General features: G+C 46.2%; 1 protein-coding gene across 2 annotated transcripts in view; it reads left to right on the forward strand.

Moving 5' to 3' along the window:
• The first annotated feature begins 8,243 nt into the window (after positions 1–8,243).
• The window catches only part of ADPRS (ADP-ribosylserine hydrolase), a 17,119-nt gene continuing 6,156 nt past the window's right edge, over positions 8,244–19,206 (forward strand). The window contains exons 1-4 of one of the 2 annotated variants that reach the window (XM_040424389.1): positions 8,244–8,436; positions 13,993–14,086; positions 16,971–17,178; positions 18,872–19,059. In XM_040424389.1, coding sequence (XP_040280323.1) covers positions 8,289–8,436; positions 13,993–14,086; positions 16,971–17,178; positions 18,872–19,059 — 638 coding nt within the window. In that variant the 5' untranslated portion in view covers positions 8,244–8,288. Of the gene's footprint in view, positions 8,437–8,503; positions 8,725–13,992; positions 14,087–16,970; positions 17,179–18,871; positions 19,060–19,206 lie in introns of those variants that run through there. The other variant, XM_040424390.1, reaches the window with a different exon arrangement.

Consider the following 19,206-nt stretch of genomic DNA (forward strand, 5'->3'; position numbering starts at 1 on the left):
AATTCTGTCCATGTCATGTCCTTCCCACTTCCTTAAGGGCTTCTGATCTGGTGCCACCCTGCGTGTAATGTCGTCAGACAGGCTCTTCAATAGGTTTCAATTCTTTGGGTTTTAAGGAGAGAGACCTCTCAAGGGACTCAAAGAGCCGACTGGCTGTATGCCCTTCCAGGTGCAATTCTCAACCTAGTTTAGAGAGATTAGTATTCAACAGAATCCAAATTGGTTGGAAAACATAACACTTGTCTCTGAGATGACACGTTTGAAATGACAGGGTGCACCTACTGTTCAACCCCACTAGGTTATGTTTCCACAGACTCAGGATCTCTTTTCTATATAGAGGGCATAAGTGCCATAATGCTCAAGAAGCTATCTCTGCAACTGCTTACACGATGCGATGCCTAAAAACCCTTAGCCACCAAGATGCTTTCCCCAGCAGAAGTGTAGGACCACCTTAGCTGAGATTCTAAAATATGCAGGTATCCCGACTGACTCTAAGGGTCCATTTACAAGTCTGCATGTTTTTATCCGCATCCGTTCCGCAAAATTGCGGAACAGATGCGGACCCATTCATTTCAATGGGGCCGCAAAAGATGCGGACAGCATTCAGTTCTGTTCCGTAGAACCGCAAAAAAAGTAGAGCATGTCCTACTTTTGCCCGCAAATTTGGGTCCATAGTCCCATTGTACTCAATGGGTCCCCAAAAATGCAGATGACATGCAGAAAGATGCCAAATGTCGTCCAAAATTGCGGATCCGCAGGAAGTAGAAAAAAATATAGGCCTGCCCCCTGAGAACTTCAGAACTCGGGAAAGCAGTGATAAAGCAGGAGACGAGTACACAAGTGAAAAGATGGCTTCCTATGACATCGAGAAATTGATAATATTGATCCAGTAGCACCCAACCCTATGGGACGACACCCGCTGTGAACAATATCTCGACAGTCTGAAAAAGGACTGTGCATGGGAAGATATAGCAAAAGAGCTAGTCCTGTCATTTAGCATCAAGCCAGAAAAAAGAAAACATTAGTGAGTATTTCAATATATTTATTATAGTATAAACGCTCATTCACAAGACTGTGCCCCGGGCCGTGGTCGTATTGCGGCCCGCATACTGCGGGTCCGCAATATACGGGCACCAGCCGTGAGCAGCCTGCATCATGGGCCCACTCACTTCAATGGGTCCGAGATCCGGGAGATGTGGTGTGGAAGCACCGAGCAGAATCCCACAGAAGCACTACAGAGTGCTTCTGTGGTGTCTCTGGCCGTGCCTCCGTGGAACGGATGGATCACAGACCCATTCAAGTTGAATGGGTCTGGATCTGTCTGTGTCAACCGCACAGAGGTTGCCCGTGCATTGGGGACCACAGTTGCGGTCCCCAATGCACGTAACGGCCGGCACACGTTCGTGTGCATGAGCCCTTTGAGCTATAATTCAAAATGTCTTGTAGTTTTTATTTAAAGAGGACCTTTCATCTGTTTTACCCTACTCTAATTAGGGTCTTACCTTATAGGGCGGCCCCTACCGATGTCATCACATTATTTATTTTTTTTAAAGACCCCCCCGTTCGTCCGCTGTTGTCTCTTGTTGATTTCGGCGCCTTATATTCTAATTAGCCGACTTGGTTATACTAGGCGGAGACTGAAGTGGTTCTCTTCTCCCTGGCTGTGAGCGCATCCAATCAGAGCGCACCGCTCATAGCCACGTGCCGTGACCAATATCGTTGCGAAGTAAACGCAGAACAGAAAAGTGGTGATGGATCACACAAAAAAATAACGTATATGTATACAAAAAATCTAAACTTCTTGAAACGGATTATGGAACGAAGACCATAAGTAAATTTTTTATACGGTAATATATTTATTTTTTATATAAATTTTAAATTATTATAATTTAATTATAACTTTATTTTACAGGATTATTGATAATCTGGCGATAGAGGATTCGGGATCAAGACCTCCAAGTGACACACAGGAGGAAGATACTCAAGAGAATATGGCTCCTGCCTTTAGAGCTGACAGAACAAGGTCCTGTTATAGAAAATGTCACTGTGGCCACCGCAGAAAAGGACCCCAGTTGTTCCTGCTCCAGTTTGCCCTTCATCTGGCAGACGACGCTAACGTCCGTTGATCGTTTCCAATGTAGATCTTCGAGCACATGTTGATTCAATGGTGCTTGAATATCTAAATCGGAACAAATCAGACGCGAAGAAAGTGTTCGCTCTAAAAGGGCTAGCTCCTTCCTTGCGTCGTGTGCTAGATGAACGGCAAACACGGTGCCTTACTGCGTTGGCCATGGTGATTGACGAATTTGCTGGGCCTTAGGAGCCAAAAGAAGTCATTCACTTTTTGAAAAATTGTCGAGATAACAGACTTAACTTTATCACCCCTCCTTCCCGTTTCAACAGACCTGACCCCCAATATATGAGATGGGCCAACCTCTATAACTGCAGCAGTGTCAGGTAGCTGCTGCCAATAAGATAATGAGTTGTATCAAATGGGCATAGATGCCTGTGATGAGAACATAGTCCTACCACTTTACAAATCGCTAGTCAGACCACACATGGAGTACTGTGTACAGTTCTGGGCTCTTGTGAACAAGGCAGACATAGCAGAGCTGGAGAGGGTTCAGAGGAGGGCAACTAAAGTGATAACTGGGATGGGTGGACTACAGTACCCTGAAAGATTATCAAAATTAGGGTTATTCACTTTAGAAAAAATACGACTTAGGGGAAATCTAATTACTATGTATAAATATATCAGGGGTCAGTACAGAGATCTCTCCCATCATCTATTTATTCCCAGGATTGTGACAAGGAGACATCCTCTGCATCTGGAGGAAAGAATGTTTGTACACAAACATAGAAGAGGATTCTTTACGGTAAGAGCAGTGAGACGATGGAACTCTCTGCCTGAGGAGGTGGTGATGGTGAGTACAATAAAGGAATTCAAGAGGGGCCTGGATGTATTTCTGGAGTGTAATAATATTACAGGCTATAGCTACTAGAGAGGGGTCATTGATCCAGGGAGTTATCTGATTGCCTGATTGGAGTTTTTCCACTAAAATTAGGAAAATTGGCTTCTATTTCATGAGTTTTTTTTCTTTCCTTCCTCTGGAACAACTTTGCAGGATAACAGGCTGAACTCGATGGGTGTCTTTTTTTATCCTTACAAACTGTCTTTTGTTTAGTGTCCTGTCTCACACATGAGCTTGTTGTAGATGTCCTATCTCATACATAAGCTTCTTACGGTGTCCTGTCTCACACATGAGCTTGTTGTGGGTGTCCTGTCTCACACATGAGCTTGTTGTAGATGTCCTATCTCATACATAAGCTTCTTACGGTGTCCTGTCTCACACATGAGCTTGTTGTGGGTGTCCTGTCTCACACATGAGCTTGTTGTGGGTGTCCTGTCTCACACATGAGCTTGTTGTGGGTGTCCTGTCTCACACATGAGCTTGTTGTAGATGTCCTATCTCATACATAAGCTTCTTACGGTGTCCTGTCTCACACATGAGCTTGTTGTGGGTGTCCTGTCTCACACATGAGCTTGTTGTGGGTGTCCTGTCTCACACATGAGCTTGTTGTGGGTGTCCTGTCTCACACATGAGCTTGTTTTAGATGTTGTGTCTCACACATGAGCTTCTTGTACAGGTTAAACTCGAAAAATTACAATATCGTGCAAAGTTCATTTATTTCAGTAAGGGTACTTTCACACTAGCGCCAGGACGGATTAGACAGGCAGTTCAGCCTGTCGGATCCTTCCTGCTGCTATTTCACCACGGCAGTGTACAGTGAGAGGCCGCCGGACTAAAAAGTCGGACATGCAGTACTTTTAGTCCGGCAGCCTATCGCCGTGCACTGCCGGAGCTCCGCCCCCCGTCCCCATTATAATCAATTATAAAGCAACAGTCCGGCGAAATAGCGGCAGGACAGATCCGACAGGGTGAACAGCCTGTCGGATCTGTCCTGCCGCTAGTGTGAAAATAGCCTAATGCAACTTAAAAGGTGAAACTAATACAGTCAGGTCCATAAATATTGGGACATCTACACAATTCTAACATTTTTGGCTCTATACACCATGGATTTAAAATGAAGCGAACAAGATGTGCTTTAACTGCAGACTGTCAGATTTAATTTGAGGGTATTTACATCCAAATCAGGTGAACGGTGTAGAAATTACAACACTTTGCACATGTGCCTTCCACTTGTTAAGGGCCCAAAAGTAATGGGATATGGGATTACAGAATAATAATCATAAATCAAACTTTCACTTTTTAATACTTGGTTGCAAATCCTTTGCAGTCAATTACAGCCTGAAGTCTGGAACGCATAGACATCACCAGACGCTGGGTTTCATCCCTGCTGATGCTCTGCCAGGCCTCTACTGCAACTGTCTTCAGTTCCTGCTTGTTCTTGGGGCATTTTCCCTTCAGTTTTGTCTTCAGCAAGTGAAATGCATGCTCAATCGGATTCAGGTCAGGTGATTGACTTGGCCATTGCATAACATTCCACTTCTTTCCCTTAAAAAACTCTTTGGTTGCTTTTGCAGTATGCTTTGGGTCATTGTCCATCTGCACTGTGAAGCGCCGTCCAATGAGTTCTGAAGCATTTGGTTGAATATGAGCAGCTATTATTGCCCGAAACACTTCAGAATTCATCCTGCTGCTTTTGTCAGCAGTCACATCATCAATAAATACAAGAGAACCAGTTCCATTGGCAGCCATACATGCCCACGCCATGACACTACCACCACCATGCTTCACTGATGAGGTGGTATGCTTAGGTTCATGAGCAGTTCCTTTCCTTCTCCATACTCTTCTCATCACTCTGGTACAAGTTGATCTTGGTCTCATCTGTCCATAGGATGTTGTTCCAGAACTGTGAAGGCTTTTTTAGATGTTGTTTGGCAAACTCTAATCTGGCCTTTCTGTTTTTGAGGCTTACCAATGGTTTACATCTTGTGGTGAACCCTCTGTATTCACTCTGGTGAAGTCTTCTCTTGATTGTTGACACACATACACCTACCTCCTGGAGAGTGTTCTTGATCTGGACAACTGTTGTGAAGAATGTTTTCTTCACCAGGGAACAAATTCTTCGGTAATCCACCACAGTTGTTTTCCGTGGTCTTCCGGGTCTTTTGGTGTTGCCGAGCTCACCGGTGCGTTCCTTCTTTAAGAATGTTCCAAACAGTTGTTTTGGCCACACCTAATGTTTTTGCTATCTCTCTGATGGGTTTATTTTGTTTTTTTCAGCCTACTGATGGCTTGCTTCACTGATAGTGACAGTTCTTTGGATCTCATCTTGAGAGTTGACAGCAACAGATTCCAAATGCAAATAGCACACTTGAAATGAACTCTGGACCTTTTATCTGCTCAGAAGCCAATTGTCCCATTACTTTTGGTCCCTTAACAAGTGGGAGGCACATATGCAAACTGTTGTAATTCCTACACCGTTCACCTGATTTGGATGTAAATACCCTCAAATTAAAGCCGACAGTCTGCAGTTAAAGCACATCTTGTCCGTTTCATTTCAAATCTATTGTGGTGGTGTATAGAGACAAAAATATTAGAATTGTATCGATGTCCCAATATTTATGGACCTGACTGTATATGAGATAGACTTATTACATGCAAAGCGAGATATTTCAAGCCTTTAGGGTACTTTCACACTTGTGTTGTTTGATTCCGGCAGGCATCCTGATCAGTCTGAAAAATGCAAAACGGATCCGGTATTTATTTTTTTCACATTTTTAAAGGTCTGCGCATGTGGAAAAAAAATGCCGGATCTGGCATTCAGGCAAGTGTTCATTTTTTTTTTGGACCGGAGAGAAAACCGCAGCATGCTGCGGTATTATCTCTGTCCTGAAAAGTCAAAAAGACTGAACTGAAGATATCATGATGCCTCCTGAACGAATTGTTCTCCATTCAGAATGCATGGGGATAAAATTGATCAGTTTTTTTTCCCGGTATAGAGCCCCTAGGACGGAACTCAGTGCCGGAAAAGAAAAACGCTAGGGTGAAAGTACCCTTATTTGTTATAATTTGGATGATTACGGCTTACAGTTTATGAAACCCCAAAGTCACAATCTCCAGTACCCTTTGCTCAGGGGGTATGGATTAATTAGCTGACTAGAGTGTGACACTTTGAGCCTAGAATATTAACCCTTTTCACAAAATTCTAATTTTAAGCTGCATTAATGCAATTCCTTTTCATTTGCATTACTGAAATAAATTGACTTTTTTTTTTACAATATTCACATTTTTCGAGTTTTATCTGTAGATGTCCTGTCTCACACAAGCTTGTTCTAGGTGCCTTTTCTCACACATGAACCTTTTCCATGCACTGTCTCACTAGATTGTTCTAGAGGTCCTGTCTCACACATAAGCTTCTTCTAGGTCTCCTCTCACACATGAGCTTTCGCTAGGTGTACTGTCTCAAGTTTGTTCTGGGTATCCTGTCTCAAACATGAGCTTCTTCTAGGTTTCTTGTATCATACATGAGCTTCATCCAGGTATCCTGTATTATATAAGAACTTGTTCTGAGCATGTCCCACACATGTGCCTGTTCTTGGTGTTCTGTCTAACACTTGAGCTTCTTCTAGGTGTCTTATCTGACACCTGAACTTCTAGGTGTCCTGTCTCACACCTGACCTGCTTCTATTTGTCCTGTCTCACACCTGAGCTTCCTCTTGGTGTCCTGTCTCACACAACAGCTTGTTTTAGATGTCCTGTCTCACACATAAGTTTGTTCTAAGTGCCTTGTCTCACGCATGAGCTTGTTCTAGGTGCCTTTCCCCACACACAAGCTTGTTCTAGGTGCATTTTCTCACACACAAGCTTGTTCTATGTGTCATCTCACACCAGGTTGTTCTAGATGTCCAGTCTCACACAGGCTTCTTCTAGGTCTCCTCTTACATATGAGCTTCCTCTAGGTTTCCTGTCTCACACCTGAGCTCCCTTTTGGTGTCCTGTCTCACGCATGAGCTTGTTCTAGGTGCCTTTTCTCACACACAAGCTTGTTCTATGCATTGTCTCACACCAGGTTGTTCTTGATGTCCGGTCTCACACAGGCTTCTTCTAGGTCTCCTCTTGCACATGAGCTTCCTCTAGGTGTCCCGTTTCACACCTGAGCTTTCTCTAAGTGTCCTGTCTCGCACCTGAGCTCCCTCTTGGTGTCCTGTCTCGCACCTGAGCTTGTTATAGGTGCCTTGTCTCACACACAAGCTTGTTCTATGCATTGTCTCACACCAGGTTGTTCTAGATGTCCGGTCTCACACACGCTTCTTCTTGGTCCTCTCTTACATATGAGCTTCCTCAAGGTGTCCTGTCTCACACCTGAGCTCCCTCTGGGTGTCCTGTCTCACGCCTGAGCCTCCTCTGGGGGTCCTGTCTCACGCCTGAGCCTCCTCTGGGGGTCCTGTCTCACGCCTGAGCTCCCTCTGGGGGTCCTGTCTCACGCCTGAGCTCCCTCTGGGGGTCCTGTCTCACGCCTGAGCTCCCTCTGGGGGTCCTGTCTCACGCCTGAGCTCCCTCTGGGGGTCCTGTCTCACGCCTGAGCTCCCTCTGGGGGTCCTGTCTCACGCCTGAGCTCCCTCTGGGGGTCCTGTCTCACGCCTGAGCTCCCTCTGGGGGTCCTGTCTCACGCCTGAGCTCCCTCTGGGGGTCCTGTCTCACGCCTGAGCTCCCTCTGGGGGTCCTGTCTCACGCCTGAGCTCCCTCTGGGGGTCCTGTCTCACGCCTGAGCTCCCTCTGGGGGTCCTGTCTCACGCCTGAGCTCCCTCTGGGGGTCCTGTCTCCCGCCTGAGCTCCCTCTGGGGGTCCTGTCTCCCGCCTGAGCTCCCTCTGGGGGTCATGTCTCCCGCATGAGCTCCCTCTGGGGGTCCTGTCTCGCGCATGAGCTCCCTCTGGGGGTCCTGTCTCGCGCCTGAGCTCCCTCTGGGGGTCCTGTCTCGCGCCTGAGCTCCCTCTGGGGGTCCTGTCTCGCGCCTGAGCTCCCTCTGGGGGTCCTGTCTCGCGCCTGAGCTCCCTCTGGGGGTCCTGTCTTGCGCCTGAGCTCCCTCTGGGGGTCCTGTCTCGCGCCTGAGCTCCCTCTGGGGGTCCTGTCTCGCGCCTGAGCTCCCTCTGGGGGTCCTGTCTCACGCCTGAGCTCCCTCTATGTTTACCCGTCCACTGCTCTGGTGAGGAAAGAGCTGAGGAAGCAGATTCTCTCTGCGCCCTATGATTGGTGTAGGCACCGGACATTTCCTGTCAAACGGGGATGTGTTTCTTCCGCCCTAGCTATCACACAGAACCATGGCTTCGGTTGAGGTGTGTCGGTTCCGAGGCGCTCTGCTCGGTGCACTGGTCGGGGACTGCTTAGGGTCCGTCTTCGAGGGAAATGAAAACGTATCCCTGGGATTTGTGCTCAGTGTCCTGCACGACCTGGAGACCAGAGCGGACGGTAAGCGATAAGAGCTCTGTGTGCACCGGGTCACGGTCGCTCCAGGCACGTGATCGCCGTGCGGCGCCTTATATGATTGGAGAGGGCAGGAACGTCACTGGCGCCCCGCTCCCACCGCTGCTCGCTTCGGCGCCCGGTCTGCCATGCTTTTGTCTCGGTTCCGGGGTGCCCTCCTGGGGGCGCTGGTCGGGGACTGCATAGGGGCCGTGTTTGAGACTAGGGAGACGGTAACCGTCCGGTCTGTGCTCAGTTTTTTGCGGGGTCTGGAGAATAATTGGAAGAAGCAAGGTAGGCCAGCTGAGGGTAGGAGAGGGCGCCTGTCACTGCCGGGGCAGATGGCACACATCTGACGGCTGCTGTGGGTAGTAATGGAAGACACAGGACTTCACTGAGAACATGAAATCTGGAAACTAAGGGGGGCTTGTAATGTCATGCATTAATTAAAGGCGTTTCCGACAACAACAAAAAAAAAAACACAAAAAACCCCCACCAGATTTCTAAATGATAATTGGTGATCTATTTATGAAACTTCATTTTCACCAATGCTCCATGTAAAATGGTGTTATTGAAATCCGTTGCTAATGGTAACGTCCACTTCAGTTTTTTGTGGCATCAGGGTTGGACTGGGGTTCCTTAGGCCCACCAGAGAAAGCCTTATATCATCCATAACGCAGGCTACTTTCACACTCGTGTTTTGGGCGGATCCGTCAAGGATCTGCAAAAATGGATCCGTTAAAATAATACAACCGCATGCATCCGTCGTGAACCGATCAGTTTGTGTTATCTGTAACATAGCCAAGAAGGATCCGTCATGAACTACATTGAAAGTCAATGGGAGACGGATCCGTTTTCTATTGTGTCAGAGAAAACGGATCCGTCCCCATTGACTTACATTGTGTGCCAGGACGGATCCGTTTGGCTCTGCTGCATCAGGCGGACACCAAATGGAGACAGATTGGAGGCAAACTGATGCATTCTGAGCGGATCCTTTTCCATTCAGAATGCATTAGGGCAAAACTGATCCGTTTTGGACCGCTTGTGAGAGCCCTGAACAGATCTCACAAACGGAAAGCCAAAACGCTAGTGTGAAAGTAGCCTAAGAAATAGACCCTAGTCATTAGCTCCAAGTGTTTTTTGTTATTTTTTTCTCCTGGACTTTTGGAGCCCATTATGACTTCAGAGACCAGAGCATCCTCTTGTGGGCCAGTTCGATCCTGGTAGACATGCATGTGCGGATGGGTCTGGACTAGGGATGAGCGAACTTGTGTTTTAAGTTTGGGTTATCGAAGAATCCCGTTATGGATTCCGCTACCACGGACCATACGGAATTCTGAATCCATAACGGGATTCTTCAATAACCCAAACTTTGGACGCCGAACTGAAAACACAAGTTCGCTCAGCACTAGTCTGGACTCTTTCTTCTCGGTCCGTGTCACCGATATACCGTCAGGTCCACAAATATTGGGACATCAACACAATTCTAACATTTTTGGCTCTATACACCACAATGGATTTGAAATGAAACAAACAAGACGTGCTTTAACTGCAGACTGTCAGCTTTAATTTGAGGGTATTTACATCCAAAACAGGTGAACGGTTTAGGAATTACAACAGTTTGCACATGTGCCTTCCACTTGTTAAGGGACCAAAAGTAATGGGACAATTGGCTTCTCAGCTGTTCCATGGCCAGGTCTGTGTTATTCCCTCATTAACAATGAGTAGATAAAAGGTCCAGAGTTCATTTCAAGTGTGCTATTTGCATTTGGGATCTGTTGCTTTCAACTCTCAAGATAAGATCCAAAGAACTGTCACTATCAGTGAAGCAAGCTGTCATTAGGCTGAAAAAACACAACAAACCCATCAGAGATAGGGATCGACCGATTATCGGTTTTACCGATATTATCGGCCGATATTCAGGATTTTGAACGTTATCGGCATCTATTTTGCCGATATACCGATAACGTATTGGGAACACAGAACGCGCTGCTCTCAGCGCTCTCCGTGTTCCCTCCGCAGCACAGGGGAGAAGGAAGCAGTGTCTCCCTCCCCCTGTGCTGCTGCTGCCGCCAATGGCAGGAGAGGAGACAAAAGAAGGGGAGGGGCTGTGGCCGCTGCGCCACCAATGAAGATGAGTCTTTCATTAATTCATATACAGGAGGCGGGAGCTGGCTGCAGAATCACATAGCCGGCTCCCGACCTCTATGAACGGCAGCTGCGGTCCGCGGTAGTTAACCCCTTAGGTGCCGCGGATCACAGCTACCGCTCATAGAGGTCGGGAGCCAGCTATGTGATTCTGCAGCCAGCTCCCGCCTCCTGTATATGAATGAGAGACTTATCTTCATTGGTGGCGCAGTTCGCCCCCCCCAAGCCACCCAGTATTAATCATTGGTGGCGCAGTGCGCCCCCCACCCCCATCCCAATAGTAAAAACATTGGTGGCGCAGTGCGCCCCCCCACCCAGTATTAATCATTGGTGGCAGTGGCCACAGGATCCCCTCTCCCCTCCTCCTCCGATCGGAGCCCCAGCTGTGTAATCCTGGGGCTCCGATCGGTTACCATGGCAGCCAGGACGCTATTGAAGCCCTGGCTGCCATGTTCAGCTCCCTGCTGCTGTGTGCACAGAGCAGCAGGGACAGTGTGAGCTCCTATTCACCCTGATCGAGATCTATCAGGGTGAATAGGACAAGGGTTCTAGTCCCTAAGGGGACTAAAAGTTAGTAAAAAAAACAAAACACAAAAATATTAAGTATAAATGAAAAAGATTTACAAAAAAATAAAATACTACACGTTAACAATAAACATATTAATTTTCAGCAGATTTGTGTAGGAAAATTTTTTTTTTTCTCAAAAATAAAAATACCCAGAATATCGGTATAAATTATCGGCTATCGGCCTGAAAGTTGACAAATTATCGGTATCGGCATTAAAAAAATCAATATCAGTCGATCCCTAATCAGAGAGAAAGCAAACACATTAGGCGTGGCCAAAACAACTGTTTGGAACATTCTTAAAGGGATTCTGTCACCAGGTTTGACCCCTGTCAGCTAAACATATGCTGATGTTCAGGGCCTCATCACGATTCCTAATGTGTGCTTATAAATGTGATCTGTGGGCTTATTTAGCTAAAAAACAGCTTTTACTAACCTGTCAGTCAATCAAATAAGGTGCCCAATGGGATGTGAAGCGATGCCAGGTGCCGGCCGCACCCACCGCTGTTCGTGCCCAGCGCCGCCTTTCCGGACTTCTGCGCCGCCTCCTAATCCTCTGTGCCGCCTCTCGCTCTCCCTCCCTCCCCCCTCCTCCTGCTGTAAGATCTCGCGCATACAGGGGTTGAGCGAAGTGCCGGCGCATGCGCACTTCGCTGGAAGAAGCCAAATGGAGAAGTCCGCACGGGCGCATCAGGCAGAGGCCTGTGCGCACGCGCGAGATCTTACAACAGGAGGAGGAGGGGGGAGGGAGGGAGAGCGATAGGCGGCACAGAGGATTAGGAGGCGGCGCTGGGCACGAACGGCGGCGGGTGCGGCCGGCACCTGGCATCGCTTCACATCCCCTTGGGCACCTTATTTGATTGACTGACAGGTTAGTAAAAGCTGTTTTTTAGCTAAATAAGCCCACTGATCACATTTATAAGCACACATTAGGAATCGTGATGAGGCCCTGAACATCAGCATATGTTTAGCTGACAGGGGTGAAACCTGGTGACAGAATCCCTTTAAAAAGAAGGAACACACCGGTGAGCTCAGCAACACCGGAAGACCACGGAAAACAACTGTGGTGGATGACCGAAGAATTCTTTCCCTGGTGAAGAAAACACCCTTCACAACAGTTGGCCAGATCAAGAACACTCTCCAGGAGGTAGGTGTATGTGTGTCAAAGTCAACAATCAAGAGAAGACTTCACCAGAGTGAATACAGAGGGTTCACCACAAGATGGAAACCATTGGTGAGCCTCAAAAACAGGAAGGCCAGATTAGAGTTTGCCAAACAACATCTAAAAAAGCCTTCACAGTTCTGGAACAACATCCTATGGACAGATGAGACCAAGATCAACTTGTACCAGAGTGATGGTAAGAGAAGAGTATGGAGAAGGAAAGGAACTGCTCATGATCCTAAGCATACCACCTCATCAGTGAAGCATGGTGGTGGTAGTGTCATGGTGTGGGCATGTATGGCTGCCAATGGAACTGGTTCTTTTGTATTTATTGATGATGTGACTGCTGACAAAAGCAGCAGGATGAATTCTGAAGTGTTTCAGGCAATATTATCTGCTCATATTCAGCCAAATGCTTCAGAACTCATTGGACGGCGCTTCACAGTGCAGATGGGCAATGACCCAAAGCATACTGCAAAAGCAACCAAAGAGTTTTTTAAGGGAAATAAGTGGAATGTTATGCAATGGCCAAGTCAATCACCTGACCTGAATCCGATTGAGCATGCATTTCACTTGCTGAAGACAAAACTGAAGGGAAAATGCCCCAAGAACAAGCAGGAACTGAAGACAGTTGCAGTAGAGGCCTGGCAGAGCATCACCAGGGATGAAACCCAGCGTCTGGTGATGTCTATGCGTTCCAGACTTCAGGCTGTAATTGACTGCAAAGGATTTGCAACCAAGTATTAAAACGTGAAAGTTTGATTTATGATTATTATTCTGTCCCATTACTTTTGGTCCCTAAACAAGTGGGAGGCACATGTGCAAACTGTTGTAATTCCTACACCGTTCACCTGATTTGGATGGAAATACCCTCAAATTAAAGCCGACAGTCTGCAGTTAAAGCACATCTTGTTCGTTTCATTTCAAATCCATTGTGATGGTGTATAGAGCCAAAAATGTTAGAATTGTGTCGATGTCCCAATATTTATGGACCTGACTGTAGGTTCTGCCTGTCTGCACTGGTTCTCACATAGCCATCGGGAGAATCAGATGAGGGGTCACATGGACGTATGGTACACTGCGCTGCGAGAGCGCATAGCATGTGGGGGGAATAAGTAGGGTACATGTATGGGCACATGGAAAATATGAAAAAGTAAGGATTTTTGCAAACCATTTGTAATAAAATGTATTATAAGTACAGAGCTGCAGGTTGTGCTGTTAATTGTGCCAGAAGGCAATTTTGTTGTCAAGTGTGTATGAAAAGTTTTCCTTCTTCATCTGCTTGCACTGTAGCTCATATACCTGACCTTTTGGTGCATTGCTTTCTCACCCAGTGCACATGCTGTCAGCACTGATGTCGCGTGCATTCAGCGGCTCTAGTGCTGTGTCTCACCCATGCTTAGGTAGTAGATGCAGGCTGCGCATGCGCAATCATAGACATAACCTGCTGGGAGGCAGCACATGCTCTAATGTATCGGAACTTTCTGACACCCCCAAAACTGGATGTTCACATAAAAAACATGCAGCGTGAATTGGCAAGAAAGCACCGTAAATGTTACTGACTGTCCTCACATGGTCATGTGGATTTTTCCCAGCAACCCCTTTAACAGTTACTGATTCTGGCGTCCGTGGCTGGTGATCAGAGTGACCCCTACATTGCTTCTTTTCTTTCTTTTTTTTTTTGAAGTGCTGATGTACACGGATGACACAGCCATGGCCAGATCAGTGGTGCAATCTCTGCTGAAGAAACCTCCGCTTGACGAAAAGGATCTTGCTGAAAGGTATGTCTGTTACTTTCTGATATTACATGACTTTACATGCTTCATATAGATATTGTTACATGGCCAAATGAAAACAGTAAGGCCTCTTTCACACGGGCGTCCCGGATTTGCTCCGGATGCGTCTCGTGTGCATTGCGGGAAACCCGCGTGAGTAGGCATGCAATTGCAGTCAGTTTTGCCTGCGATTGCATTCCAATGTTCAGTTTTTTCCGCACGAGTGCAATGGGTTTTGCACGCGCGTGGGAAAAAACTGACTGTGGTACCCAGACCCGGACTTCTTCACTGAAGTTCGGGTTTGGGTAAGGTGTTCTATGAATTTTATTATTTTGCCTTATAACATGGTTTTAAGGGAAAATAATAGCATTCTTAATACAGAATTCTTAGTATAATGTGGCTTAAGGGGTTAAAATAAATTAATTCATTAACTCACCTCATCCTCTTGTTCGCGCAGCCGGCATGTCTTCTTTCTTCTTCTTTCAGGACCTTCAAAAGGACCTTTTGATGACGTAATCCATCTTCATTCAGCAGGACCTGCGCTGACGTCACCCGGCTCACCACGTGGTGAGCGCGGTTACTTCATCAAAGGTCCTTTTGCAGGTCCTAAAAGAAGACTGTCTGTGCGAACAAGAGGATGAGTTGAGTTATTTTGAAATATTTTTTTTTTTTAACCCCTCAAGCCACATTTTAGTAAGCATTCTGTATTAAGAATGCTATTATTTTCCCTTATAACCATGTTATAAGAGAAAATAATACAGTGAATTTACTTTAATGGGGTCCAGGGTTGCTCATCCCTATCATCTCCTAGCAACCATGCGTGAAAATCGCACCGCATCCGCACTTGCTTGCAGATGCTTGCGATTTTCACGCAGACCCATTTATTTCTATGGGGCCTGCGTTGCGTGAAAAAAAAAGCAGAATATAGAACATGCTGCGGTTTTCACGCAACGCACAAGTGATGCGTGAAAATCACCACTCATCTGCACAGCCCCATTGAAGTAAATGCGTGGAAAACTCGCCCGTGTGAAAGGGGCTTAAGAGTTCAAATCAACAGGCTTTGATGGATTTTCTGCACATAAAACCTAGGGCCCATTCACACGACCGTAGGTGGTCCGTGCCTGTATTGTGGACCGCAAACAGCGCATCTACAATATATGGGCACTGGCCATGTGAATCCCATATCATGGATGCAGACCAATATACTTGAATGGGTCTGCAGGATACGGCGAGGAGCGGAGGCATGGATCAGAAGCTCTACGAAGCACTTCCGTGGGCTTTTGGGTCTTATTTTTTGCTGTATATTGCAGATTGCGGACCCATTAAAGTTAGTACGGTAGTTCTGCGCCAAAATGCAGGATTCACACGGCCGGTGCCCATGCATTGCGGACTGCAGCACGGGCAGGGGACACACACTGTCATGTGAATGAGCCCTTAAAGGGATAACTACATCATTGACTATCCCCAGGATATGTCATGTAGCGTTCTGGTTAGTGGGGCCGATCTGGAGACAGAAGGGACCAAGGTCCCTTCTCCTTCATAGCAGGAGACTAAGGCTGGGTTCACATGGGCGTTGCGGGTGCATTGCGGGAAAAGATGGGGGGTGCGTTGCTGGAACATGCATTATTTTTCCACGCGAGTGCAAAGCGTTTTAATGCGTTTTGCGCGTGAGAAAAATCAGCATGTTTGGTACCCAGACCCGAACCCGGACTTCTTCACAGAACGGGTATGGGTTCAGTATTCTGTAAATTTTATTATTTTCCTTTATAACATGGTTATAGGGGAAAATAATAGCATTCTTTAATACAGAATGCTTAGTATAAGGTCAATTGAGGGTTAAAAAAAAAATGTACTCACCTCCTCCAATTGATCGCGTAGCTGCCGGTCTCCTGTTCTTTCTTCAGGACCTGTCAAAAGACCTGTGGTGACGTCACTGAGCTCATCACATGGTCCATCACCATGGTGATGGATCATGTGATGTATTATGTGATGAGCACAGTGATGTCACCACAGGTCCTGAAGAAAGAACAGACCAACAGCTACGCGATCAATTGGAGGAGGTGAGTTCATTTTTAACCCTCAATTGACCTTCTACTAAGCATTCTGTATTAAAGAATGCTATTATTTTCCCTTATAATCATGTTATAAGGGAAAATAACACAGTGAATAGACTTTCATCTTAGCAACCATGCGTGAAAATCGCACCGCATCCGCACTTGCTTGCGGATGCTTGCGCTTTTCACGCAGCCCCATTCACTTCTATAGGGCCTGCAATGCGTGAAAAAACGCACAATATAGAGCATGCTGCGATTTTCACGCAACGCACAAGTGATGCGTGAAAATCACTGCTCATGTGCACAGCCATAGAAGTGAATGGGTCCGGATTCAGTGCGGGTGCAATGCGTTCACCTCACGCATTGCACCCGTGCGGAAATCTTGCCCGTGTGAACCCAGCTATATTCTAGTGAATGGGGAGGCACAAAAAAGAGGGCAATTCCAGAGCAGCGTTTTAGATGCTGGTCTTAATAAGCCCCTGCACTTGCAGTGGATCTGCCACAGTTGTGTAGAGGCGCAGGCCTCTATCCACCGCGCCTGTCTAAATGTTAGCCAGCTCCTTTGCTGGCGTAGATTTAGACCATTTTCTACGCCTAAAACAGTTGTGGGAAATTATGAATGAGACGGGCCTACCGGCCCTTCCCTGCCCACGCCACACCCACTTTTGCAGACCTGGCATGACCGGGGAAAGTCGCAGGTTGCGGTGCAAAGAACCTGTGCGCTGCAATCTGCGCCAGAAATACGCCTAGTATCGTAAATAAATCCCTCTTTTTTTTTTTTATAGCTTGCAGTGATAATGGCGCATTTATTATCCTTATGTTTTTTTTTTTTTCAGATTCACCATAGAGTACTTCAGTGATCCAGACCGTGGATATGGCATGGGAGTAGTACATGTGTTTGAAAAGCTTCAGAGTGGAAAGTACCAGAGCGTCTTCACTCCTGCTAAGGAGCAGTTCAATGGAAAAGGTTCCTATGGAAATGGAGCAGCCATGAGAGTAGTCGGGATTCCACTGGCTTTCCCGAATATTCAGGATATTATAAAGGTTCCTACGGAGTTAATACAATATGATCACAATGTGTTCTTTTTATTTGTTAGCGGACTGTCTTCTTGTGACGGTCAGCCCTTTTGACGTGTCTATTCGATTGCTCCATTACAATCGTGGAGCATCTTTTTTATAGAACTCAAGATTGGGCCGTTCCTCTGTTATTCCTACTAGAAATGTATGAATATATTTATAACTGGATACTACCAGTACCTGGGGGGGGGGGTGTCCTTACACAGTGTGACGCTGTCCATTTAGTGCTGACAGTAGCAGACTGTGTAAGGACACATGTCTTTGACAAGGGGAATGGTAACACCCATTTGACACGTTCTTGAAGGAATAACAGACGAGCAGCACAACACAGATCTATTAGATATAATGCTGCAGAATTGTTTCACAGAGAATCTAAGCATCTGCTAAAACGGACATGTCAGGAGTGGTGACAATCGGCGCATTGGATGGTGGTATACAGACACTGTAGTCACTAACACTAGTCGTCTTTTCTAACCCTATTATCTTATGTGAGAGTCTAGCGCAAGGGTCTCTTCCAAACGGTGGCTTCCCTGCTGCTTAGAAACTGGAACTACTAGCATGTCTTCCTGATATATAATATCAATTATAGTATAGTATATAGTTATGGAAAAGATGGAGAGACACAGATTGAAGTCTAGAGTTAACAGGTTTATACATTTGTTCTTCGGCCCCTTTCAACCATGTCTGTGCACAATACTGATTGCCAGGAAACGTATGGAGCCGGTGCAGTTTAGATCAGTTTAGATCTCATGGAATGGTGTTGATCATAGCTAGTTAAAAACGCATAAGTGACATTTTTTCTGATGTGCACATCATGGGAGTCATTCACTTTCAGATATATGGCAGTTTTCTAGTGTATATCTGGAGAAGATTTCGATGCAAAGTCTACTTTGCTACCATCTCATTCAGCATTTTCTACACCTGTTTTAGGTTACAGGCACACAAACGTTGTTTGTTTCAGTGTCCGTTCCGTTTTTTTTTTTGCGGATAGGATGCGGAGCCATTCATTTCAATGGGTCCGCAAAAAATGCAGACAGCACACCGCGTGCTGTCCGCATCAGTATGTCCGTTCCGTAGCCCCGCAAAAAAAATAGAACATGTCCAATTCTTGTCCGTTTTAGGCATTGTTACAATGGATCCGCAAAAAAAGAAAAACGGATGGCATACAGATATCGTCCTTTTTTTTTGCGGATCCGCAATATGCGGACCGAAAAACACATAGTCGTGTGCATGTAGCCTTAGGCGATGGATGCACCAAAGTTATGTAGAGGCCAGCGCCTCTACATCAGCGGATCCGCCGCTAGCGCAAGGGCCTAAAATGGGTCTAAAATGCCTGTCTTAATAAATAACACCTCCCCCCCCCCCCCCCCCTATATTTTTAAAGTGTCTCCAATAAAGCTACAGTGATTTTATTTTTCACGTACAGTATGCTGGATTTACCCTATGATTTTTTTTTTTTGAAGCACAAGTTCTTTAGTTTCAGTTGCTTTGTGGAAAATGTCCTGTTTTTTCTACCTTGATGCCCTCTTTTTGTCCAGAAAAGTTTCTGGTCCACTGTTCATCTTCTCAGCTAAAGAAAGTTTTCTTGATTGTACATGACACACAGGACGGGGATAATATTGATGGGTCCCACCAGTAATACATTGTCTTCTTTCAACAGTATGCTAAAATCAGTGGAGAACTGACACATGCATCTTCCCTGGGCTACAATGGGGCCATCCTTCTGGCCCTTGCTGTGCACTATGCCCTTCAGGGGGGAAATCTGAGTCGTGAGTCTTTCCTGGAGCATCTTCTGAGCAACATGCATGAAATAGAAGGAGATGAGAAATCACGGAGTGATGCTGTGGAGTAAGTTAACGTTCCATGCTATTTCATGGCTTCTGTTGTTCAGATGTTGCAGTAAACTTGGTATATTCACTGTTTGCCAGGCACGACTCCATACTTCTGATTGTATTGCAACCCTCTTCCATTCACTTCTGCTGTGTACTCTATTAG

This window comes from Bufo bufo, chromosome 3 (genome assembly GCF_905171765.1).
Source record: "Bufo bufo chromosome 3, aBufBuf1.1, whole genome shotgun sequence".
NCBI lineage: Eukaryota > Metazoa > Chordata > Amphibia > Anura > Bufonidae > Bufo > Bufo bufo.